The sequence below is a fragment of the Odocoileus virginianus genome, unplaced genomic scaffold (genome assembly GCF_023699985.2).
Source record: "Odocoileus virginianus isolate 20LAN1187 ecotype Illinois unplaced genomic scaffold, Ovbor_1.2 Unplaced_Contig_2, whole genome shotgun sequence".
Taxonomy (NCBI): domain Eukaryota; kingdom Metazoa; phylum Chordata; class Mammalia; order Artiodactyla; family Cervidae; genus Odocoileus; species Odocoileus virginianus.
In genome coordinates, this window is record NW_027224319.1 from 1064354 (window position 1) to 1083995 (window position 19642).

The window sequence follows — 19642 nt, forward strand, 5'->3', positions numbered from 1 at the left end:
TCTTTTAGAGGATATACTATTGACTCTGATGAAAAGTCAGATTCCCGTGGCAATCCTGAGTGTGACCAGATACTGGGAGTGCCTGACCTGAGGATTTCAGCACTCCTGGCTGAGGCCAGCTGAGGCTGGGGCAAGGAGCTTCAAGCTCAGTTCACCGCACTTTATGGAGAAGTGAGTGAGGCCCAGAGAGGCCAGGCTGTGAAGCTCCTGAGGGACAGAATCTGCACCCGGCCTCCTACTGTCTGGTGGAAGACTGTGTGGAAACATCCTACAACTACCGTGCGGGTCCCTCTCTGCTTGCAGCCTCAGAGCACTATGCTGTCTGTCAAACAGCACACAGGGCTCCAGTCCACGCCCCGAGTGCCTCACTTGTTTTCAAAGCTGCACCACCCTCTATAACAAGACACAGTCTCTTGGCTGAGTAGGGCGCTGAGACAGGAAATCAGGGTGGCCAATAGCAGAGAAAGGGCTTTGAGGGCCCAGGTTTGCCCCAGTGATGGGCTACCCCATGCTCTGAGCCCCTCAAAGAGCACTGTCCTCACGCCATCTGCATGAGCTCCGGGAACGGGAAAGGGTTTCTAAGGCACCGGCTGCTTTCTCCGCCGTCTCTCCCTACCCCCCAGCCGACAGAGCCAAGACACACACCCCCCCCCAACTTTCTCCGTCCTGTTCCATTACTGTTTGCTGTTGCTTTGGAGCCTCATAAATAGGGCATTGAAAACACTTCCTGCAGCTGAAAGAAGCCCTGAGGAGCTTGTCTCATTCCCAGTGTGCCGCTCAGCAAGAGGCCCGGCCTTCTCTGCCGCCGTCTCTCTTGCCTGTTGTAATTCTGTCTGCCTCTCTGACTCTGCTGTGCCTCTCTTTCTGTTTGAGCCTCTCCGCACGCTCGTCCCTTCTGCCTGAGCCACAGCCCCTTGGGCTCTGCACCCCCATGCATCTGTCACCACTGCCCTGTCCTTCTGTCCTGACGCCATCCCCTTTCCCGGTGCCTTCCCTCTACTTCGAGAGGGCTCAGGCCGGGAAACAGCACCGGGGACTCTCGCGGCTTTCCCCTGCGTCTTACCAAGCCTGCCGGCCAGGAGGGCAGCGGGTCGGCAGCCCCAGGGTGGCCTGCGGCCAAGGGAGGGCGGAGCCCATCGGGGCGGGATTGGCTCTGGGTCCACCTCATAAAGCCGGGGGCGAGGGGCGCGCCGCGCTCTGGAGAAGCCGTGGAGGGGCACTGTGGTCTGACAGTCCCCGCAGGCTCAGTCGCAGCCCTGCGGAGACATGCCCCGGAGCCCCCGGCCCGCGCCGAGCTGGGCGCTGTTGCTGCGGTTGCTGGCGCTGCTGCGGCCGCCGGGGCTGGGCGAGGCGTGCAGCTGCGCCCCCGCGCACCCCCAGCAGCACGTCTGCCACTCGGCACTCGGTGAGTCCGGGGGAGCTCTCGAGGGCCCCAGCTGTGGGTGGGGGTGTGTGGGGTCGAGGTGGGGCCGCACAGCAGACCTGGAGTCTGGGGGGGGGAAGGGGTGGAGCTCAAATCCCGCCCCAGTTGCCTCCTGCTGCGGCCGGTGGGTTGGGCCGGGCTGGCGCCATAGCAACCCTGCCGCTGACTTGCCAGGGAATAAAAGACAGTGTAGGGCTTCCCAGGAGGCGGAGTAGTAAAGAACCCGCCTGCCAATGCAGGAGACTCAAGAGACAAGGGTTCGATCTCTGGGTCGGGAAGATCTCCTGGAGAAGGGCATGGCAACCCAGTCCGATACTCTCGCCTAGGAAATCCCATGGAGGAGCCTGGCGGGCTACAGTCTATGGGGTTGCAAAGAGTCAGCTACAACTGAGAGAATGAGCACAAAGACAGTGTAAAGGGCTCCACAGCAATCCCCTCTCCCCTGCCTACTGCAGTTATGGGATGTCACTGAACAAGTCTCTGGAACTATCCAGTGATTATTCTGATCCACTGGTTAGGGGGGTTGGGGTTCAGGGGGTTGGGCTTTCATGACAAACATCCCTCTGTATCCAAGCCTATAACTGAGGTTGTCACCACTGCCCCACTCCAACACTCACCCTTTACCCTTTCTCTCTGCCTGGAATGCCCTTCCTCAAAAACCCTTAGCTTCCTGGCAAACTCCTATTCATCTTTCAGAACCAGGGGTCTCCCCTTCTCGGAAGGCTTCCTGACCCCTGGTGCTACCACAGCATCCCCATCATCTCTGTGCTCCTACTGTGCTGTGCTGTTGGTCTCTGTAAGAGTGTTCTCCACTAGACCAAGAGTTCTGCAGGGTGGGGGCCCTGTCCTTAATCGTGCCTGTGGGCCTAGGACCCAGTGTTAGACCAGGCGTGGAGGAAGAACTTCACAACAGGTTTTGATTAATACCTGAGCGACAAAGAGATGAACCATCTCTGTGCACGGTGAGGATATCTATTAATTCAATAAACATTTGCCAGCGTCAGCTCGGCTGGGCTCCCTCTGAGGTCCTGGGCTACAGCGGTGGATGACTACACACTGACTGCCCTCAAGTGGCTCCTCCGCCCTGCCCGTCTCCACCCCACTGTACTCTGGGCTGCGGAGAACTCGACTCCCTAGACCGGCAGGCAGAGTGGAGAGACTCAAGGACTTGGTAGGCCCGAGGAGTTTGGAACGTCCAGAAATTAGAGACGAGTATCCCTCACATGCAGCATCTTCCTTGCAACCCACTGAGACCTAAGCCCAGAACCCCTCTGCAGAATTCTCCAGGGGGCCACAGGTCACCCAGATCCCAGGAGGATCGCTCCCACAGGCTGCTGAAGGTCCCCTCTTTTCCTGTGCAGCTATCCGGGCCAAGATCTCCAGTGAGAAGGTAGTTCCTGCCAGCGCAGACCCTGCTGACCCTCAAAAAATGATCCGGTATGAAATCAAACAGATAAAGGTACATGGGGGCAGGACAGGGCGTCACCCCCTTGGGCTGTTAGGAGTTGGGGGCTGTGATCTGGGGGGGCTGGGGCTGGGGGGCTGCTGGTTCGGGCGGCCTGGCTCAGTGATGCTAGGGGTACAGATACTGGAGTGGATGACGTGTAGGGGACAGGCTATCGGAGCCAGAGGACAGTTCAGGAGAGGCCCTCGGTGTTTGCGCATGGGGCTGCTAGAGGCACCTCCCTTGTCACTGGAAGAAACCAAGGTTTAATTATTTCTAGGGAGATAAGACCCAGTTGTGCCATCCGTGTGCAACGAGTCCTGAACTAGACTTTCACTTAACTTCTTTAGATTAAGAAAAATTTTTTCCTGTTAAGATATAAAGTACACTCGCTGACTCAATACTGCTCTTTCATAATTGCCTTTCAGATGTTCAAAGGGTTTGAGAAAGTCAACGATATTCAGTATATTTATACGCCTTTTGATTCCTCCCTCTGTGGGGTGAAACTGGAAGCTAACAGCCAGAAGCAGTATCTCCTGACTGGTAAGCTAAAGACCAACAGCGGCCCTATGAGTCTCTGCCCTAGGAACGCAGGCAAGGAGGAGCCAAGCTGACCTTGGGCAGCAAGCTGAGCCAGGTGGCGTTTTCTTGGGCACAAAACAGCTGCGTTACTAAGAGGTAGCCTGAGTTGGGAGAAGCCTTGGTAACCTCCCTGTGAGTGCCACTGCCTTCCTAGTTCACAGGCTGCTGTTCCAGCCTAGGGCAGCTGGTTCCGTTTCCAAACAGCTCTAAGTGATGTAAGATTTTTGGTGCATGCATGCTCAGTCGTGTCCGACTCTTTTGCGACCCCATGGATGGTAGCCTGCCAGGCTCTTCTGTCCATGGGATTTCCCAGGCAAGAATACTGGAGCAGGTTGCCATTTCCTCCTCCAGGGGATTTTCCTGATCCAGGGATCGAACCCGCGTCTCTTGCATCTTCTGCATTGGCAGGCGGATTCTTTACCACTGAACCATCTGGGGAGCCTGAGGTTTTTGGTATCCTGAGCCAAATTCTGCTGCTCTGAAACTGCCCCTGGTGGGTTCAGCTCTGCCCTCTGTTCCAGGATGACCCCTCAGAGGCCTGAGGACAGCAGATACATGCACTCTAGCTCCAGGTTCTGCTGGCTGTGGTCCCCAGACTCCTTCCTGTCCTGGCCACTTTCAGCGGGACAGAGCCTGTCCCCGTCCCTCCCCAGCACTGGACCCTGAACCAGGGACCACACTGCAGGGGAGGTCTTAGTCACACAGACTAAAGGAAGACTGAGCATTCGCAACCTCGCCCCCACATATACCAACATACATGTAACAGTCGCCGTAGCCTACAACAGCATCAGCTTTAGGTGGCCACGATGGCTGACACTCTTGGCTCATGACGGCCTCACACCCAAAGCCTTATTCTGAAAGCGCAGTCAAGCACAGGCCCTAATAGCGGCCTTGATTCTAACATGATTCTGTCTCCCAGACCTTCGGCCCAGGCAGATCTCCTCATGCTGCACTGACTGGGATAGGATAGTTAAAGTACCTCACAAGAATCTAGTCCATAACTGAATCAATGCAATACTGAATTATTTTGTTGTTCAGGGAAGGTATCTGTGTGGCTGTAGACAGGGAAGCCTCACTGTGTAAAGTGAAAGTAAAAATGTAGTCGCTCAGTTGTGTCTGACTCTTTGGAACCCCACAGACTGTAGCCCGCCAGGCTCCTCTGTCCACGGGATTCTCCAAGGCAAGAATACTGGAGTGGGTTGCCATTTCCTTCACCAGGGGATCTTCCCAACCCAGGGACTAAACCCAGGTCTCCCACATTACAGGCAGATTCTTTACCATCTGAGTCACTAGGGAATCCTTCATTGTGTAAGTGGGATCTAAATTTTCCCTAAAGGATAAAACATATTCAGAAAGAGGGCCTGGAAAAGAAAAACAAGGCAGGTGGGGAGAACGGAAGGAGGAATTCCATTCTCTGTCCATCCCTTCAGCAGTGAGTGACCACCTCCTCACTGCCTGGCCTGGGGCAGGCAAGTGAAGATGCACTAACATGCCACAGTCCTCAAAGAGCTCCCTCACAGTTCAAATCTAAGAAGTCACAGATGCTGTAGGCCTCGCAGGTCGGGGCCCCCCAGGTCTGAGGATGTGGAACTGTGCTGATCCGGGCACCTCTGGATGGGAGAGCAGGGGCAGGGCAGGCCCCTGAGCCCTCCAGGTCCCAGGACCAGCTGACGGGGCCACCTCCTTCCTGAGCACCTGCCCTCTGCTAGGGGCTGTAGTGCATCAGGGATTCAGACATGTGCTGGCTGCCTCACAGAGGTCAAGTCCACCCGAAGGTGGGGTTAAATGACAAAGCGTAGGCTTACTGAAAACTCATCCGTGGTGCCCACGGTCTGCAGGAGAAGATGCAGCCCTTCTGCCTAATACCCTCTGTGACCAGACCCAGCTGACCTCCCATCCTTGCCTCCTGTCACTACTCAGTGGCCGTTCCCTGCCCCTCATTTCCCCTGGAGCCTAAACTACCTGCAGGTGCAAAAGGTATTCTGCAGGGCTGTGCCCTTCTGTCCTAGTGTCCAGAAGTTCCTCCCCAACTCGTCTGGCAGCTGAACTCCTACCCATCCTTTCAACGCCAAACACAAGCATCATCTTAGACACCCTTCTTGCCCCCACCCCTTCCACCGACAGAGATAACTGTGTTTCCTTTGTTCTTATACCACATCCTGTATAGAATCATACAACAGTATCATTTTCTACTTGGTTGTCAACCTTGCATATTCACGGGAAGGACTGATGCTGAAGCTGAAGCTCCACTGCTTTGGCCACCTGATGCAAAAAGCTGACTCACTGGAAAAGACCCTGATGCTGGGAAAGACTGAGGACAGGAGGAGAAGGGGACGACAGAGGATGAGATGGTTGGATGGCATTACTGACTCAATGGACATGAGTTTGAGCAAACTCTGGGAGATAGTAAAGGACAGGGAAGCCTGGCGTGCTGCAGTCCATGGGGTCGCAAAGAATTGGACACGACTGAGCAACTGAACAAAAACAACAATTTGTCTTCCCTACTAGTTTTTAGCTCCTTAGGGGTAGAACTCCTGTCATGTTTATTTCCTGTATTCCTGGTACCAGGCCATAGTAGCTGCTCAGCCAGTAAATGACTGAATGACTGAAGTTCTAAGAGAGGTGAGGGCTAGTATGGGCAGGAATGGCTTTGCGGACAAGGTGGTACTAAAAAGGGTCTTTGGAAAATAGGAAAGAGTGTGATATGTAAAGAAGGAGAAGGGGAGAGACTCACCAAGATATCACTGGAGCAGGACAAAGGTTGGAAAAGGTTGAAAAAGAAGAGAGACCTACTATGTATCAAACATCTTCTGTGGGCCCACAACTGTGCTGGGAACTTCACAGACATTCTCTCATTTAATCTTGACAATAACCTTATTATTCTTATTTTTCAGCTGAGAAGTTATATGGCTTTCTTATGGTCACACACTAGTAAATGATAGAAAAGAAGGGATTTCTGCCATTTTGACTTAAAGCCCATGTCCCTCTGTCTTCACCATGCTAATGGAAAGGCCTTTGCCCTACAACTCTCACTCATACAAACATCATCTGGTAATGGCTTTGATATAAAGACAGTAGAGGTTTTTCTGGCTCCTTTACTGAGCCCCATGTCACCACTTCCACCACAAGATACCGAGGAGGCTGTGATTCTGCGCCTCTTCAAGAACTCCTGGAGCTCCACAAGCAGACTCCTCATGTCGGCTCTCCTCTATCTCCCCTTTAAGGTCAGATCCTCAGTGATGGGAAAGTCTTTGTCCATCTGTGCAACTACATCGAGCCCTGGGAGAACCTGTCCTTTCTGCAGAGAGAAAGTCTGAATCACCACTACCATCTGAACTGTGGCTGCCAAGTAAGGACTGTTCGTTTCCAAGGTCTTCGGGAGTGGGTGAAGGGCCATGCAGCCTCATCCTTCGTGTATTCCTTCCTTCCCGCGCATGTGACCTATTCACTTGCTGTACTAGAGGTTTGTGATGGATCAGGCATCATTCAAAGTTGGGGGTGGGAAAGCAACAAGGCCCGTAGTCCCTGATCTCGAGGTACTTGCATTCTGGCTGAGAAGGCGGCCATCATATAAGACAGGCTAGGGTAATACACTACCACTTAAAGAGAGTCTACTCTTTTTGTCGGGACCTGTAATGGTTAATTTATTTAAGATATTTAGTCTTTAAAACAAATTTGTGAAGAGTGAAGATTTCCATTTTATGGTGAAGAAATTCATGCTGCAGGAAGTGAAGTGGCTTGGCTAGGCCAGCGTAGAGTAAGGGCTTTGGGGCTTTTTGGGAGGCAGCACTGTATGTGGAGACTACAGGGGAAAGATAACTACGGGGGAAATTTGGAGACTTGGAAGGACCTTATCAGCCAGGGGGCATCTGAGCTAGGCTGTAAGAACATGCAGGAGTCTGAAAGGCAAGAACAGAAAAAGGACACCCTACTCACTTGGATGTTGTGTGGCTATGGCTCTAGATCACCACCTGCTATATGGTGCCCTGCACCATCTCGGCTCCCAACGAGTGCCTCTGGACAGACTGGCTATTGGAACGGAAGCTCTACGGGTACCAGGCCCAGCATTATGTCTGCATGAAGCATGCTGATGGCACCTGTAGCTGGTACCAGGGACGCTTGCCCCTCAGGAAGGAGTTTGTTGATATCATCCAGCCCTAGGAGGGATCGCCACAACCCTTTGAGAGTCCTGAAGACCAAGCCCTTTTCCTTCCTGGCAGGGCGCTGGCTGTCCCCACCTGCTTCATGGATGCCAGACAAGAGGAAGTATCAGGTGGACGGTGTGGCCAGCATGAGGGCAGGGATGGGGCGTGTGGCAGCTTGTGTCTGGGACCGCAGTCCAGAACACGTTGGGCCAAGGGCTAGGGAAAGTAGCAAGACTTTTCTCTCCCACCCTCAGCTCTTCATCCTTGCCTCCGAACCTTCTAGTTGAGCTGGTATTTGTTACTGACTCTGGCTTAGTTTCTGTTTTCAAAGCTAGGACTATTCCTTTTTCTCCCCAGATAAATGTGTTTTCTTTTTATCTTAACTGATCTGACAGGGGAGAAATGATGACTATTTTACATATGAGATGGGGTGGCCTTGTGCGATATAAGACCAGAAGGTGGGTGACAGTATCATAAACAGGCTGACTTAGAGAAATGAAAAGAACAACATCCTCTGGCTGTGTTTCATCTACTCCTCCAGTCTCAACTCATTTTGATCCTCTGATACGCTTTCACCTGTTTAGGGGAGTGACAAAGGGGGACAAGGAGTCATTCAGTGTGAAGCCTACAATGTAATCCCCTCTATACCATTCTTGGCACAGGGCCTGGCCCAGTTAGCAAGACAAGAATAGACTTGGGTATTGTCTCTCCAGGTTGACTATACTTAATGTCTTTAACTGCTGTCCAAAAGGCTTCTCCTCTGTCTCCTTTAGAAAGTCCTTCTCTACTAGATTACTAACGTTTTCATTACTACTTCAAAACCTTTCTTAAGCTTAAAAAAAAAAAAAAGGCTTTCTCTTATAGAGTTGAAATTCCCCCTCAGCTTTTGAAACCTCACAGAGATGCTGGTGGTGGGGGGTGGGTGTCCTCTCTTGAGGGCACATTTTAGGCTCGAGGACAGGATAAAAAGGGCCCCTGGGGGAAAGGACGGTAGGTGAGGAATACACTTTGCAAGTGGTACAGCTCTTCCAGTGGTCAGCCCGCTCCGAGAACCACCGCCCCCGCCCCCGGCCCCGCCTCCCGCTCAGTCCTCCTGGACACCCTGAGGTCCACAGGCACAGCCACTGAGGGCTCCTCTGCCTCGCAAGCCTTCCTGACTGGTCCTGATGAGGGTCTTAAGGATTCATCAGGGGCAAGTGCTTAAAGTTCCAGGGCCTCTCCCAGGGAAGCTCTGGCAAAGATGGAGAAGGTAGTTCTTCCCAAGGCCCCAAGGTTCTATACAGCTTGCTGATAAGCTGAGGCACGCACAAAACACCAGAAGAAGGTTCCACAGAAATGGTGCAAACGGAGATTCCTTCTGGAGATCTCTGTCCTGGAGCGAAAGACTTGGAAAGCTAAGGCAGAGAGTCTCCACTGGTGGGTTAAGTAGGCTTACCCACTGACCATGCAGGCCTGGGGCAGAGAACGTGGGGCCAGAGAAGAATGGGGGAAAACATTAGAGGCAGCCTCTGTACCAACCGTCTATCCCATCATTCTGCTCCTTCTGCTATCCTGGTATGGCCTCAGAGAAGGCAGAGTGAAACCCTTGTCTTATCTGAATTTTGAGGAAGTGTCTGGTGAATAATATCAGGAACAATAGCTTACGTCTGAGGAGCACTCCACACTCCTCACAGACTATTTGCTTAAAGAATCTCACTGAAATCATGCAAGTGCCATATTAGCTATCCTGGCCAGGGATCGTTAAGCCCACTCTCTTTTCGGATTGGGATGCTGACACGTGGTGAGGGAACATAACCGTCTGTGACTTGTGGCTAGAATCACAAGCAGCAGGATCTTCTGACTATTGATCCATCTAGGTTGTTACTCTCAGCTTTTGATAAAATGCCCCTGTTTCTACTCTTTCCTATTCTGTCTCCAAGTTTTGGAGACAGAGGGCTGTCAGCTAAAACCCAGCCACTGTGGCCTCACCAAGCAGGTCTGCAGTTCAACCTCAATAGAGTCTCTGGGGTTGAGAGGCTGAGGCCCTCCTCAGAGGCCCACACGGCTAAGCTCAGAGTGCAGACAGCAGAGACTGATGCCCCCTCTCAGTCACCTACCATTTCTTTGTGGTTGGGGTAGTAAGTCTGCTCAATGAGCGGGAACTTTTCTCCTCCCAGTGTCTTGTAGATGGCCACCAGCTGGGCAAACTGCAAAAGAGAAGCAAAGGTTTCAGTTTACCCAGACAGCTTCTGGAACAAATATTTATTGAGCATCTGCTCCACTGAGGGCTTTGTACAAAGTGCTCTGAGGATATAAAAGAGGTGTCCCACCCTCTATTCTCCAGGAACATATGCTTCTGTTGGGGAAGGGAGAGAGTGAGGTAGTATTCATTCAGTGCCTACTCAGTGTTAATGATATTTCATTTAATCCTCATATCAAACTGATGAGCTAGGGTTCTTTATCATCCTCATTTTACATATGAGGCTCAGAAAGGGTAGGTGACTGCCTAAAGCCACAGTGCTGCAAAAAAAGGGACAGCTGGGGTTGAAATTTTGGTCTCTGTAACTCTAAACACCATCATCCCTAGAGATGGAAAGTGATGAAGCTGGATGGGGGAACAAGGGGCCCAGTCTTGGAAATTCAAATGCCAAGGAAAAGAAAGGGAGGATGGAATCATGGAATGCAGCAAAGACAGACCCCGTCTTCTGGACTTACTGCTCATCTAAGAACTGAACTCACTGGACCCTTCACCTATGAAAAGCCAGAACAGCTCCAGGGAAAAGGGGTGAAGCGCACATACTTAAACGTCAGGGTCTGCCTTTGGTGAACATGTAGCATCCCTGGTGTCCCCTGCCCACCCCCCTACTTTATAAGTGGAGAAACTGAGGCCCAGAGAGGTTGCTCACTCAAGGTCACACAGCAGTTGAGCCAGATTCATAGCCAGACCCCTTTAGTCCTAACCCGTAACTCTTCCTTCTCCTTCATGTAGCTGCCTTTCAGGCTCTAAAGAGACCGTGCTCTTCCCACAGGAAACTTTCCAGTTCAATCCGTTCACACTCATTCCCCACCTCCACACACACCCACCCCAGAGCACTGGCAGCGGCTGTGATCCAGCGTCTTCTCTCTCGTGCTACTGGGTTCACGCTCTAAGCCACTGATACCTGGAACTGCTGGAAGGAAGAGTTGCCAGATCAAACCGACCTTCTGTTTACTAAAGAAGGGAAAGAGAACATTTTTCAAAAGCCCAGTTTCTGTTTTCAATCAGTGATGTTAGCACGTGTGTTGGTACAGGGAGACAATAAAAGCCAGAGCTGGGTTGTTAGAAAACCAGAGTCTTCTGATTCTTCTTGTTCTGCCTTGAACTTGCTAGGTGTCCTTGGGCAAATGATGTCTCCTCTCCAGGCCTCATTTTCTTCATGTATAAAATAGACAACGGAATTTGATCAGTTCTTCAAACTTTTTAACCACACCAAAAAAAAATCCTCCTAAACTCCATGATGAGACTGCTGTTTCGTGATCATTGGCTGTGGTCCTTTTGTGAGTAGAGACAGAATCTGTTATTTTTGAAATGCTGAGAAACATTGGAGTTTCTGGGTCACTTTCCTCCGTGACACGCAGTTGGTGGCTCTAGATCTCAAGGCCTCCTCCGGGGCTGCAAGTATGACTGATGGACCCCCAAGGCCCTAAGATTTTATTATCGGAAGAGACTTCAGAGAGTCTCTAGACCAGACACCTCATCTTACAGATGAGGAGAGCAAGGCCAGAGCAGCAAAGGGGAGCACGGGCCGCCGCCTCGTGCCTGGAGTCGGGGCGCGCTGGGACGGGGCCCAGGGCCCTCCCCGCCCGGTGGTGCTCGTCACTGTGCCCGCCGCCATGCTGGTGTTCTCTGGTCCTCCCACACCCTCTGACTGCCAGGACCACCCCTCAGCCCTCTCTTGCGTTCTCCAGCTCCCCCCGCTACCTCATCTGACCTTCAGGTCCCGGCTGGCCACTTGGAATGACTGGACTCCTTCTCGGCGTCTGGATACCTGCCTGAGCTCCTGAGGCCCTGCAGCCTCCCCAGCCAGCTGATGCCAGCTCTGCCTCACAACCTCTGTCCTGCTGCAGCCCACGCCCTGGCACAGCACCAAGGCATGTGGGGCCCTATCTTCCCAGCATGTGGGAGAGTTACACAGACACCACGCTGATGCCAAGAAGGCCCCCGGCAGGCTCCCAGAATCCTGGCACAGTCAAGACTAAGATGGCAGCCAGTTCCCATGCACTAGCTGGGTCCCTGGGGGCTCACTCCTTCTCCTCCACCTTCTGTAGTCCCTTCTGCTCAGAGCACTAGGCTTGGCATCTAACTCCTGCCTCCTTGGAAACTCGGACTCAGTCACAAGCATACAGTCACCAATTAAACAAAAGTAATATCTGATAAGGGTTATTTCCTCTCCACAGAGACAAAAGAATACATTTGGAGCTGGGGGTGGTATTGGCAATGAATAGGAAGATAATGCTCAGCATAACCATTTATCCAATGTATCAGGAAAGATTTCTCAGATGAAATGGGATTTCAAGATCAGTCTGAATTTAATATGTTACCCTGATCCCTCCTGGAAATAAAGTGCTTCAATTATACTCTTGAGCATTTGCCTCTAAAAAAACCCTACATAGAGTGACGGGATTTTCACATAAATCTGCAGCAGCATGGCAGGCAGCACTCTTGCTCTCCCTGGAATGCTACTTTCACCGACAGGTCTTACTTCTGCTTCCAAACTCCCCGTGTGCCTGCCGTGGGCAATCTATGAAATAGCGGATGTGCTCAGAGACAAGGTGGAACCTTCCCAGCATGGCTGAGGCCTCTCCTCATGCCAGGAGCAGCCATAGTAGAGAAATTTAGAAAACACAGACCAAAGTCATCATCTCAGAGGGAAGTCCCCTTCACAGTCACCAGATTTGTTCATCCCCATGAACAGGCAAAGAACAATATATAAAATGCCATTAGTGTGGCAGCTGCTTAGTGAAAATGAAGGGAGAACTTGGTGTGTGGCCAGGGAGCCCTGCTGTTCCCCTGCGATGCCAACGGCAATGTGCTGGGACTGTGAACGGGTGAGAATGTGAACCCTCACCAGATCCCAGATCCCAGGAGGGGCAAAGGCCCAGCCCAGGCTCTCTGACCCGCCCTTCCCTGGCTGCCGGCACAGTTCTGGAACATGCAGCACGGAATAAGTTTCTTTCAGATCCCAACACTGGGGGCTGTGACACCAGGCTGGCAGACTGGTGGCAGGTACTGCGATTACTCATTTCATCCTCACGCTCAGTCGCTCAGTCGCGTCTGACTCTTTGAGACCCCGTGGACTATAACCCACCAGGCTCCTCTGTCCATGGGATTTTCCAGGCAAGGATACTAGAGTGGGTTGCCATTTCCTTCTCTAGGGGATCTTCCCAACCAGGGATCAAACCTGCATCTCCTGCATTGGCAGGCAGATTCTTCTATCACGGAGCCACTGGGGAAGCCTCCACTCCTAGTTTACAGACAAAGAAACCAGGGCACAGACTGGTTTAGTCAGGAGGCTGATTAGTGAGATTGTCCAGAAAAAGAGCTGATACTAGCAGAACCACCCTGTGTGGCTATGAGGGAGCCAAATTCTAGCAAGTATTGAAGGGGTGAGGGAGGAAAGGGCTAGGGCATGAGTGCAGCGCGGAAGGCCATGTGACTAAGGGGAAGCTTGTTGAAGGTCTCATATGCGCTCTCCTGTGATCAGCAACCTATTCAAATAACACAACTCCTGCAGCTGGTTTCTGCAGAACTCTCGGACTCCAAGCCCTCAGGCCAGACAGAGGGAAAGGCTGAGCAAGGGGCCGCTACAGCAGCTCCCAGATCTTTCGACTCCTTGCTCGCCGGTCTTCCTCTCACACTGCCAGGTCTCCCCGGCTTCCAAGGAAACAGGAAGACTGAGTTCAGGTGAAAGAGTAGAGGTGACGGGTCCTTTTGGTTAAAAAAAGAAAACACCCCCGCTCCAGCTCCCTGAGTGGGAGAAGCCTGGGGTCTGCGAACTCCGCAATCAGCCACCAGTGCCATGACCCTTGGCAAGCCAGTGTGTGAGAGCTGAAATAACCCTTGAAAAACAAGAAGAGAAGGATGTGACTAGGGGCAGGTGTTTCCTTCTGAGAGGAGCAGCCTGGAGCGCCAGAGTCCTAGGAGCTGGATCTCCTCGGCGGTCAGAGGGGAAGCTGGAGCAGCCTAGAACCATCTCAGGCCGCTTCCTCTCCCAGCTGCACTCTTCTCTCTGCTCAGATGCTTCCACTGCCTCCAAGATTTCCAGACTAGCCCAGGAAGACACCACCAGACCAGCTTCTTCCTCACATAGTAACCCCGCTTATGCGAGGGATGGTGTCAGAAACTTTGATGAGTTACTGAATCCTCTCTGGGTCTCATTTCTCTGTAAAAAGTGTTAATAATGATAATAATAACACCTTCCTTGTAAAGCTATTATGAGGGTTAAATGAAGTTCATGTAGGAAAATCTCCGAAGCTGGCATCACAGAGTAAGTGGTCTTATGCTCCTCACCTTCTTTCAGAAAATGGTCACATCCCTGCCATGAAGGAGTGAGAGCCAATTATCTCAGAGGGCACGTCCAGAGCATAAAAGTGTCTGATTTGGTACGTGTGTGGGTGAATCTCATTTGAAGGTTGCTGAGACACTTGGTAGGACTCTGACACTAACATCCCTCTGAGGTGCACCATCCCCTTGGTCCCCGGTGGCCTCAGGCCTTTCCAAGGGTTAGATCTTTCGGAGGCAAGAAGTAGGTGTTTTTATTGCTATATCTGATGGCTGCAGACCTGGAAGGGCTCCTTCACAGAATCTCTGTGTGACTCTGCTGTGAGGCCAAAGGTCCCTTCTGCAGCAGAGGCAGCCCAGCCCGTGACAACAAAGTCCTACTGTGAGAGCCGGCCCCACCCGGTGCCCCAGCTGAAGCTCCTCCCACACCCTCTCCGCTGGCCCCTCACGGTGCCTGGATCAACAGAGGTCCTTCTGGGGACCCAGAGTCAGAGGGTCAGGATGCTGCCCTTTTACCTGAGGGAAGGGGGACTCACTCACCACCCATGGCTTGTCACAGAAGTTGTAAATGGACTCCAGGGAGTTGATGCTGGGGAGGCCTGCGTACTGCATGCCAATGATCAGGTGGCGAAAGTCCTCATTCTCTGCCATGCCGAACGCATGCTGCCGGATGAGCACAAAGTCTGGCCGGAAGGACCTGGAAAGAATGTGGAAGCAAGTCTGCCACCAACCAGAACCTCAGGACACATATCCTCTTGTCTCCCGTCTCCAAAGCCCAAGACAGGGAAGGGGTTACCTGAGCCAAGACCCTCATTTTGTTATGACTGTTCTCTTATGGACTAGGAAATGCGGTATTATATAGGCACTTCTCAGAGGAGATTTGAACAGATTTCTGAAATTCTTTTCCTCTGGAAAAGACCCTGATGCTGTGAAAGACTGAGTGTGGGAGGAGGAGAGGGTGACAGAGGATGAAATGGTTGGATGCCATCACTGACTCAAAGGACATGAGTTTGAGCAAACTCCGGGAGATGGTGAAGGACAGGTGAGCCTGGCGTGCTGCGGTCCATGGGGTCACAAAGAGTCGGACATGACGGAGCGACTGAACAATTCCTCTGGGTTAAGCACTGTCTTTTTCTAAGGTGCAGCAGCTGTCGGGGAGGAGGGAAGAAACACTTTTAGACTGCCACACCTTAAGTCAACAAGGATTTTCCGGGTCCCTGTGGATGAGAGTGGAAGCTCTTGTGGCTCTGAGTTGGCACCCTGCGAGGGTTCCAGCAGACTCTGAAGACACCACACGTGGCTGACTTCACTGCCCTGCTCCAAAGACCCCTGACCTCAGCGTCCTGCTATGACTCCTCAAGCTGCTCCTTAAAGATGCCGGGCCCCCAGCAGCTCCCCAGGTGAACCAGGGTCCAGGCTGGCTGAGAACAGATGCCAGACACCCCAGTGTTATTCCTCCAAAGCAGATCTAGGGAGGGGCACGAATGTTTCCACAGAGCTGAGGTTGAGCAACTGGCTACAGGAAGCTGAGAGTACAGTGTGTTCCCGGGCACGGGAAGGCTCCCTGTGTTTCACCTCCAGACAGCAGAGCTCCATAGGATCAGGGCCCCGACTTCACGCTCTGATTCCTGAGGAACCTCACCTTCCCAGACAGCCAGTTCTGCAGCAGCATCTCCCCTCAAGGCTCCAGGCCTTGGCCATTTCACACATGTCCAGTGATGGACCTGGTTCTCTGCCCTGGGACCCACCCAATTTCCGCCTACTGCTCCAGCCCCACCTGGGCTCAGAGATCAGTCTTCCAACGTAGAGGTGGGAGGGCCCCTCCTCCGTCACTCAGGAGAGTGAGCATCAGGTCAGCTGGTGTGTGCTCCGACCTCGCGCCCAAGTTCTGGGAAACTGGCTCCGTCTATACGCCTGAGACCAAGCCTTACATCCCGGTCACCGAACCTGAGCTCCAGGCTTGCAGTCAGCCCCGGGTGCCCACAGTGGCGACCGGGAGAGGCCCGCCTTGTTTTCGCCACTTCCCTCCCAGCACCCTGATGTGGGCCCCCTTGTTGCCACGGATCCCTATGACCTACTCCATTTGCAGCGGGGGGAGTCTGCCATTGTCTCTAGCAGGAGCTTCCTGAGTGCTCCCCGACCAAGGGTGGGCAGCTCTTCTCTGTCCTCCTCAGTCTCCAGGATGGATGAGCTCACACTCCCTGACATTCGGCTCCAGACACCTGAGTTCTGCCTTCCCTGTCATGGACCAGGTCCTGTTGGACGCTGGCGGCCTTGGGGTCAGGGCAGTGCAGGTTGAAAAAGGGAAAAGGGTGAAGTGAAGGCTCTTCCTGGAGCAAGACCCTGATGCCTGGAACCCTGAAGCCATGCTGAGTCCTGGGAAAGAATAACAATGTGGAAACCATGCTCCCTCATCTGGAATCTTCATCACCTCCCACAGAGAACTGTATCACAATCGATGACGTCTACCTGTCACCTAGCACCCCACCTGCAGTGTAAGTGCTTTGTAATTGAATTTTCTTCCACTCACACTGTCCCTTCTGACCCAGGCTTTCTTATCGGACTGAGGAGCTCCCAGAAATCTGGAGGGCAGAAGAACACTGGAAGGGTGTTAGGAGAACTCACAGAGTACACAGGCTCTGCTGCCAACTCACTGAGTGAATGGAAGCAAATCCATGGGTAATGGGAGGCTGGTTTTTAAACTCCCCCCAGCTCTTTTCTTTTAAGGCAATGGAATTGTGTTTTCCAGGGGAAATACACTGAGAGATAAAAGTCCAGAGCTGCACTGGCTGAGGTGGGGCCAGAGTCCTGCAACACCTCTGACAGGAATCATCCAGTGGCTGCAAAGTGAGCTCTGAGCCCACAGAGCTTCCTTCACCAAGGAACTAAGACATCTCCAAGGGCCAGAGCCAGCTTTCTCTGCCTCCTTCCACCACCGCCACACAACACATGTCAACAAGGTCTGTACACTACACATGGCACGCCAGAGACGGTGGCAGTGACCCCGAGGACAGAAAGGACCTTACCGGACCACCTTTGTGCCATTCCGGAGCACCTGCATATCCACGGCGTAGGTACCATCTGCATGGGCCACCAGGTTGAGCTCCGAAAATTCCGCCTGGGAAATAACAGGAGGGGATTAAGAGCGTGGATTTCACCTTATGTGTTTCTTACTATGATAGAACATAACTAAATAAAATCAGCAGTAGGGGAGTAAGCCCCACAGCCCTGACTCTGAGAGGCACCCCCATAAAGCAGCAGCAGCAGCATCTTTTCCAGCAAACATGTATTTACAGTTTGCAAAGCATTTTCCCAAACTGATCCCATCTATTCTCATAGACACTCTGTGAGGCAGGAGGGGCAGAAATAATTATCCTTATTTACCAAAGGAGCAGTTAAAGTGACTTTTCTGGACAAACAAAGCTTACTGTTGGCCGAAACGGGAGCAAAACTCAGGGCTTCTGACTCCCCACCCAGCATCTTTTGTGCTGCCTCTCTGCAGAGCAGGAATGCAAACTGAGGGAAACATGCCCTTTCTCAGTCTCAACATAAAAGCACTAAGTTTTCATTTAGGAAATCGGGTTTCGGTGCTGCTCTGGCCCAATGAGATGCATAAGATGTTCAGGCAAGTTACTTATTCTCTCTGGGTGGACAGTTTCTCCCATCTATAAGATGGAAATAATTTTTATCAACCTTGCCTAACAAGTTATTCTAAGAACTGAATGCAGCAATGGATAGAAACAGTAAATCTGTAAATCCCAGCACACTGTGTAAGGAATGATGAGTAGTTTCTATCGTTACATAGAAAATACATGCTCTGTGTAAAGTGGACATCCCCCCTCCCCCCGACTCAAATGGACCTAATCTCTTATTTATCATGGAGCAAAGGGTACGGGAAGATAAAAACTGAGCCTTTCAGGACTTCACTGCGTTAAACCCAGGAGGTGTTCTTTGCTAAGTTCTCTCTGAAGCGCAGCCTTAGGCACAGAGGAGGCCTCACTGGAGGCTGCACACCTGAGTGGCAGACATGTATCTACCGAGCAAGACCTTGCGACTACAGTATGGAGGTGTGGCCGTGTCCTCGGAAGACATTCCTCTACAGTGTTCCTCAGCCCAAGGACCCTGCACCCCCAGAGGCCCTGAGAGCTACACTGCTTGCCTCCCTACAGACCCCAGAGCCATGAAGAGAACTCAGGGGAGTTGAAAGACGCAGCCTTCAAGACCAGGTCTCATAGAGAGAGACGTCCCGGAAAGGGTAGGGGGAGGAGGTAGAGAGCCTAGAAGCTAGTGATGGACCCTGATCTTTCCACTTGGCAGCACCAGATGGTTCACTCCAGAGTGTCAAGAGGGTCCCACAATGATGCAGGTGCAATCCTGGGCTCCAGGGTGGTTACCTGTTCCACTTTGATATCATAATCTCCAAGGACTTTTTTGCCCCGAAAGCACTTGGCCCTGGAAACAAAGAAAAAAAAACAAAAACCCACACCTATTAGTTTTGCACAGGTGTTTGTCATCAGAAATTCTCTCTCACAAAGATGAGGAGGACGACGGCACACAGAATCCCAGAATGAGAGTCAAGAGACCTGGGTAAGTGTTAGACCTTAGTCTGCTACCAGATCACCATGAGAGCCTCGGGCAAACATGGCCTTTCTTCTATAAAATAAACCAAAAGGCCTTTCACTCCTAGGCTTTGTGCTTTTATGAAAACAGCTGCTGTCATGTTTTGGCTACAAAAGAATCCAGAAGTAGGATTTCCCTGATGTGACTCCTGCTAAAAACTGGGTCAATTTACACCTCCCTGTAGTTCCCTTATCTTTCCCCATCCTGCGTTTCACTCTGGTTTTCTAGCTGCTTTCCACCCTTGGAATTTTAGTTTCTGAAGAAACTAAAACTATTTTACCGCGTCATACCCATACTTCCAGAAAGGATTTGAGGCAATTGATAATTTAAAAAGCAAATATAACCAACAAAACAAGGATGAAAGGACAGTCAATGAATGAAGAGAGTTAATTATACCAGAAAAATATGGGGGGCGGAGGGTGGGGGGCGGCGGTGGCAGGAGAGGCTTAGGGAAACTACTATAATTGAATACAAAACCTCTCCTGTGTTTCAGAGCAGTTAAGGGAATGAGTCAAGCCTGGATAGACCGTACTTATTAGCTTCCCATTTTGTCACAAGCCGGAGGAACCTCACAGTACAGCTGCTGGTAAGGGGACGGTGTTTGTGCTTGTATTTATAGCCAGTGCTACTTTGCCCTTCACCTACCCTTCCTCTCATGAGAGTTTCTTGTCTGACTTTTTAGGCTGCTTCTCCATCTGTCAAAAGGGCCTTTCCACATGGTACCTAGGTTGGCCTTGCTTTCCCAGTGCTTGAAATTTCAAATCAGCATGTCTCACTGGAGGTTTTCTAAAGTCCCTCTCCAAAACAAAGGGATAAACTAACATTTACTGGGACTCATATTCTAGGAATTATGTGTTAGTTGCTTTCAAGAACATCTCATTTAACTCTCATAACTACTTATGAGATGG

General features: G+C 51.7%; 2 protein-coding genes across 5 annotated transcripts in view; one reads left to right on the plus strand and one right to left on the minus strand.

Moving 5' to 3' along the window:
• The window catches only part of SYN2 (synapsin II), a 150533-nt gene that overhangs the window by 30762 nt on the left and 100129 nt on the right, over positions 1-19642 (minus strand). Inside the window, exons 2-5 of the mRNA XM_070463319.1 lie at positions 18509-18566; positions 17141-17232; positions 14655-14811; positions 9691-9780 (exon numbers count right to left, since the gene is read on the minus strand). Of these exons, the coding sequence (XP_070319420.1) occupies positions 9691-9780; positions 14655-14811; positions 17141-17232; positions 18509-18566 (397 nt within the window). The remainder of the gene's footprint in view (positions 1-9690; positions 9781-14654; positions 14812-17140; positions 17233-18508; positions 18567-19642) is intronic.
• TIMP4 (TIMP metallopeptidase inhibitor 4) overlaps positions 766-19642 on the plus strand; it is a 30199-nt gene continuing 11322 nt past the window's right edge. The window contains exons 1-5 of one of the 4 annotated variants that reach the window (XM_070463321.1): positions 767-1405; positions 2785-2882; positions 3296-3410; positions 6674-6798; positions 11551-12190. In XM_070463321.1, coding sequence (XP_070319422.1) covers positions 1267-1405; positions 2785-2882; positions 3296-3410; positions 6674-6798; positions 11551-11574 — 501 coding nt within the window. In that variant the 5' untranslated portion in view covers positions 767-1266 and the 3' untranslated portion in view covers positions 11575-12190. Of the gene's footprint in view, positions 1406-2783; positions 2883-3295; positions 3411-6673; positions 6799-7412; positions 12191-19642 lie in introns of those variants that run through there. The other 3 variants (XM_020872596.2, XM_070463320.1, XM_070463322.1) reach the window with 3 other exon arrangements.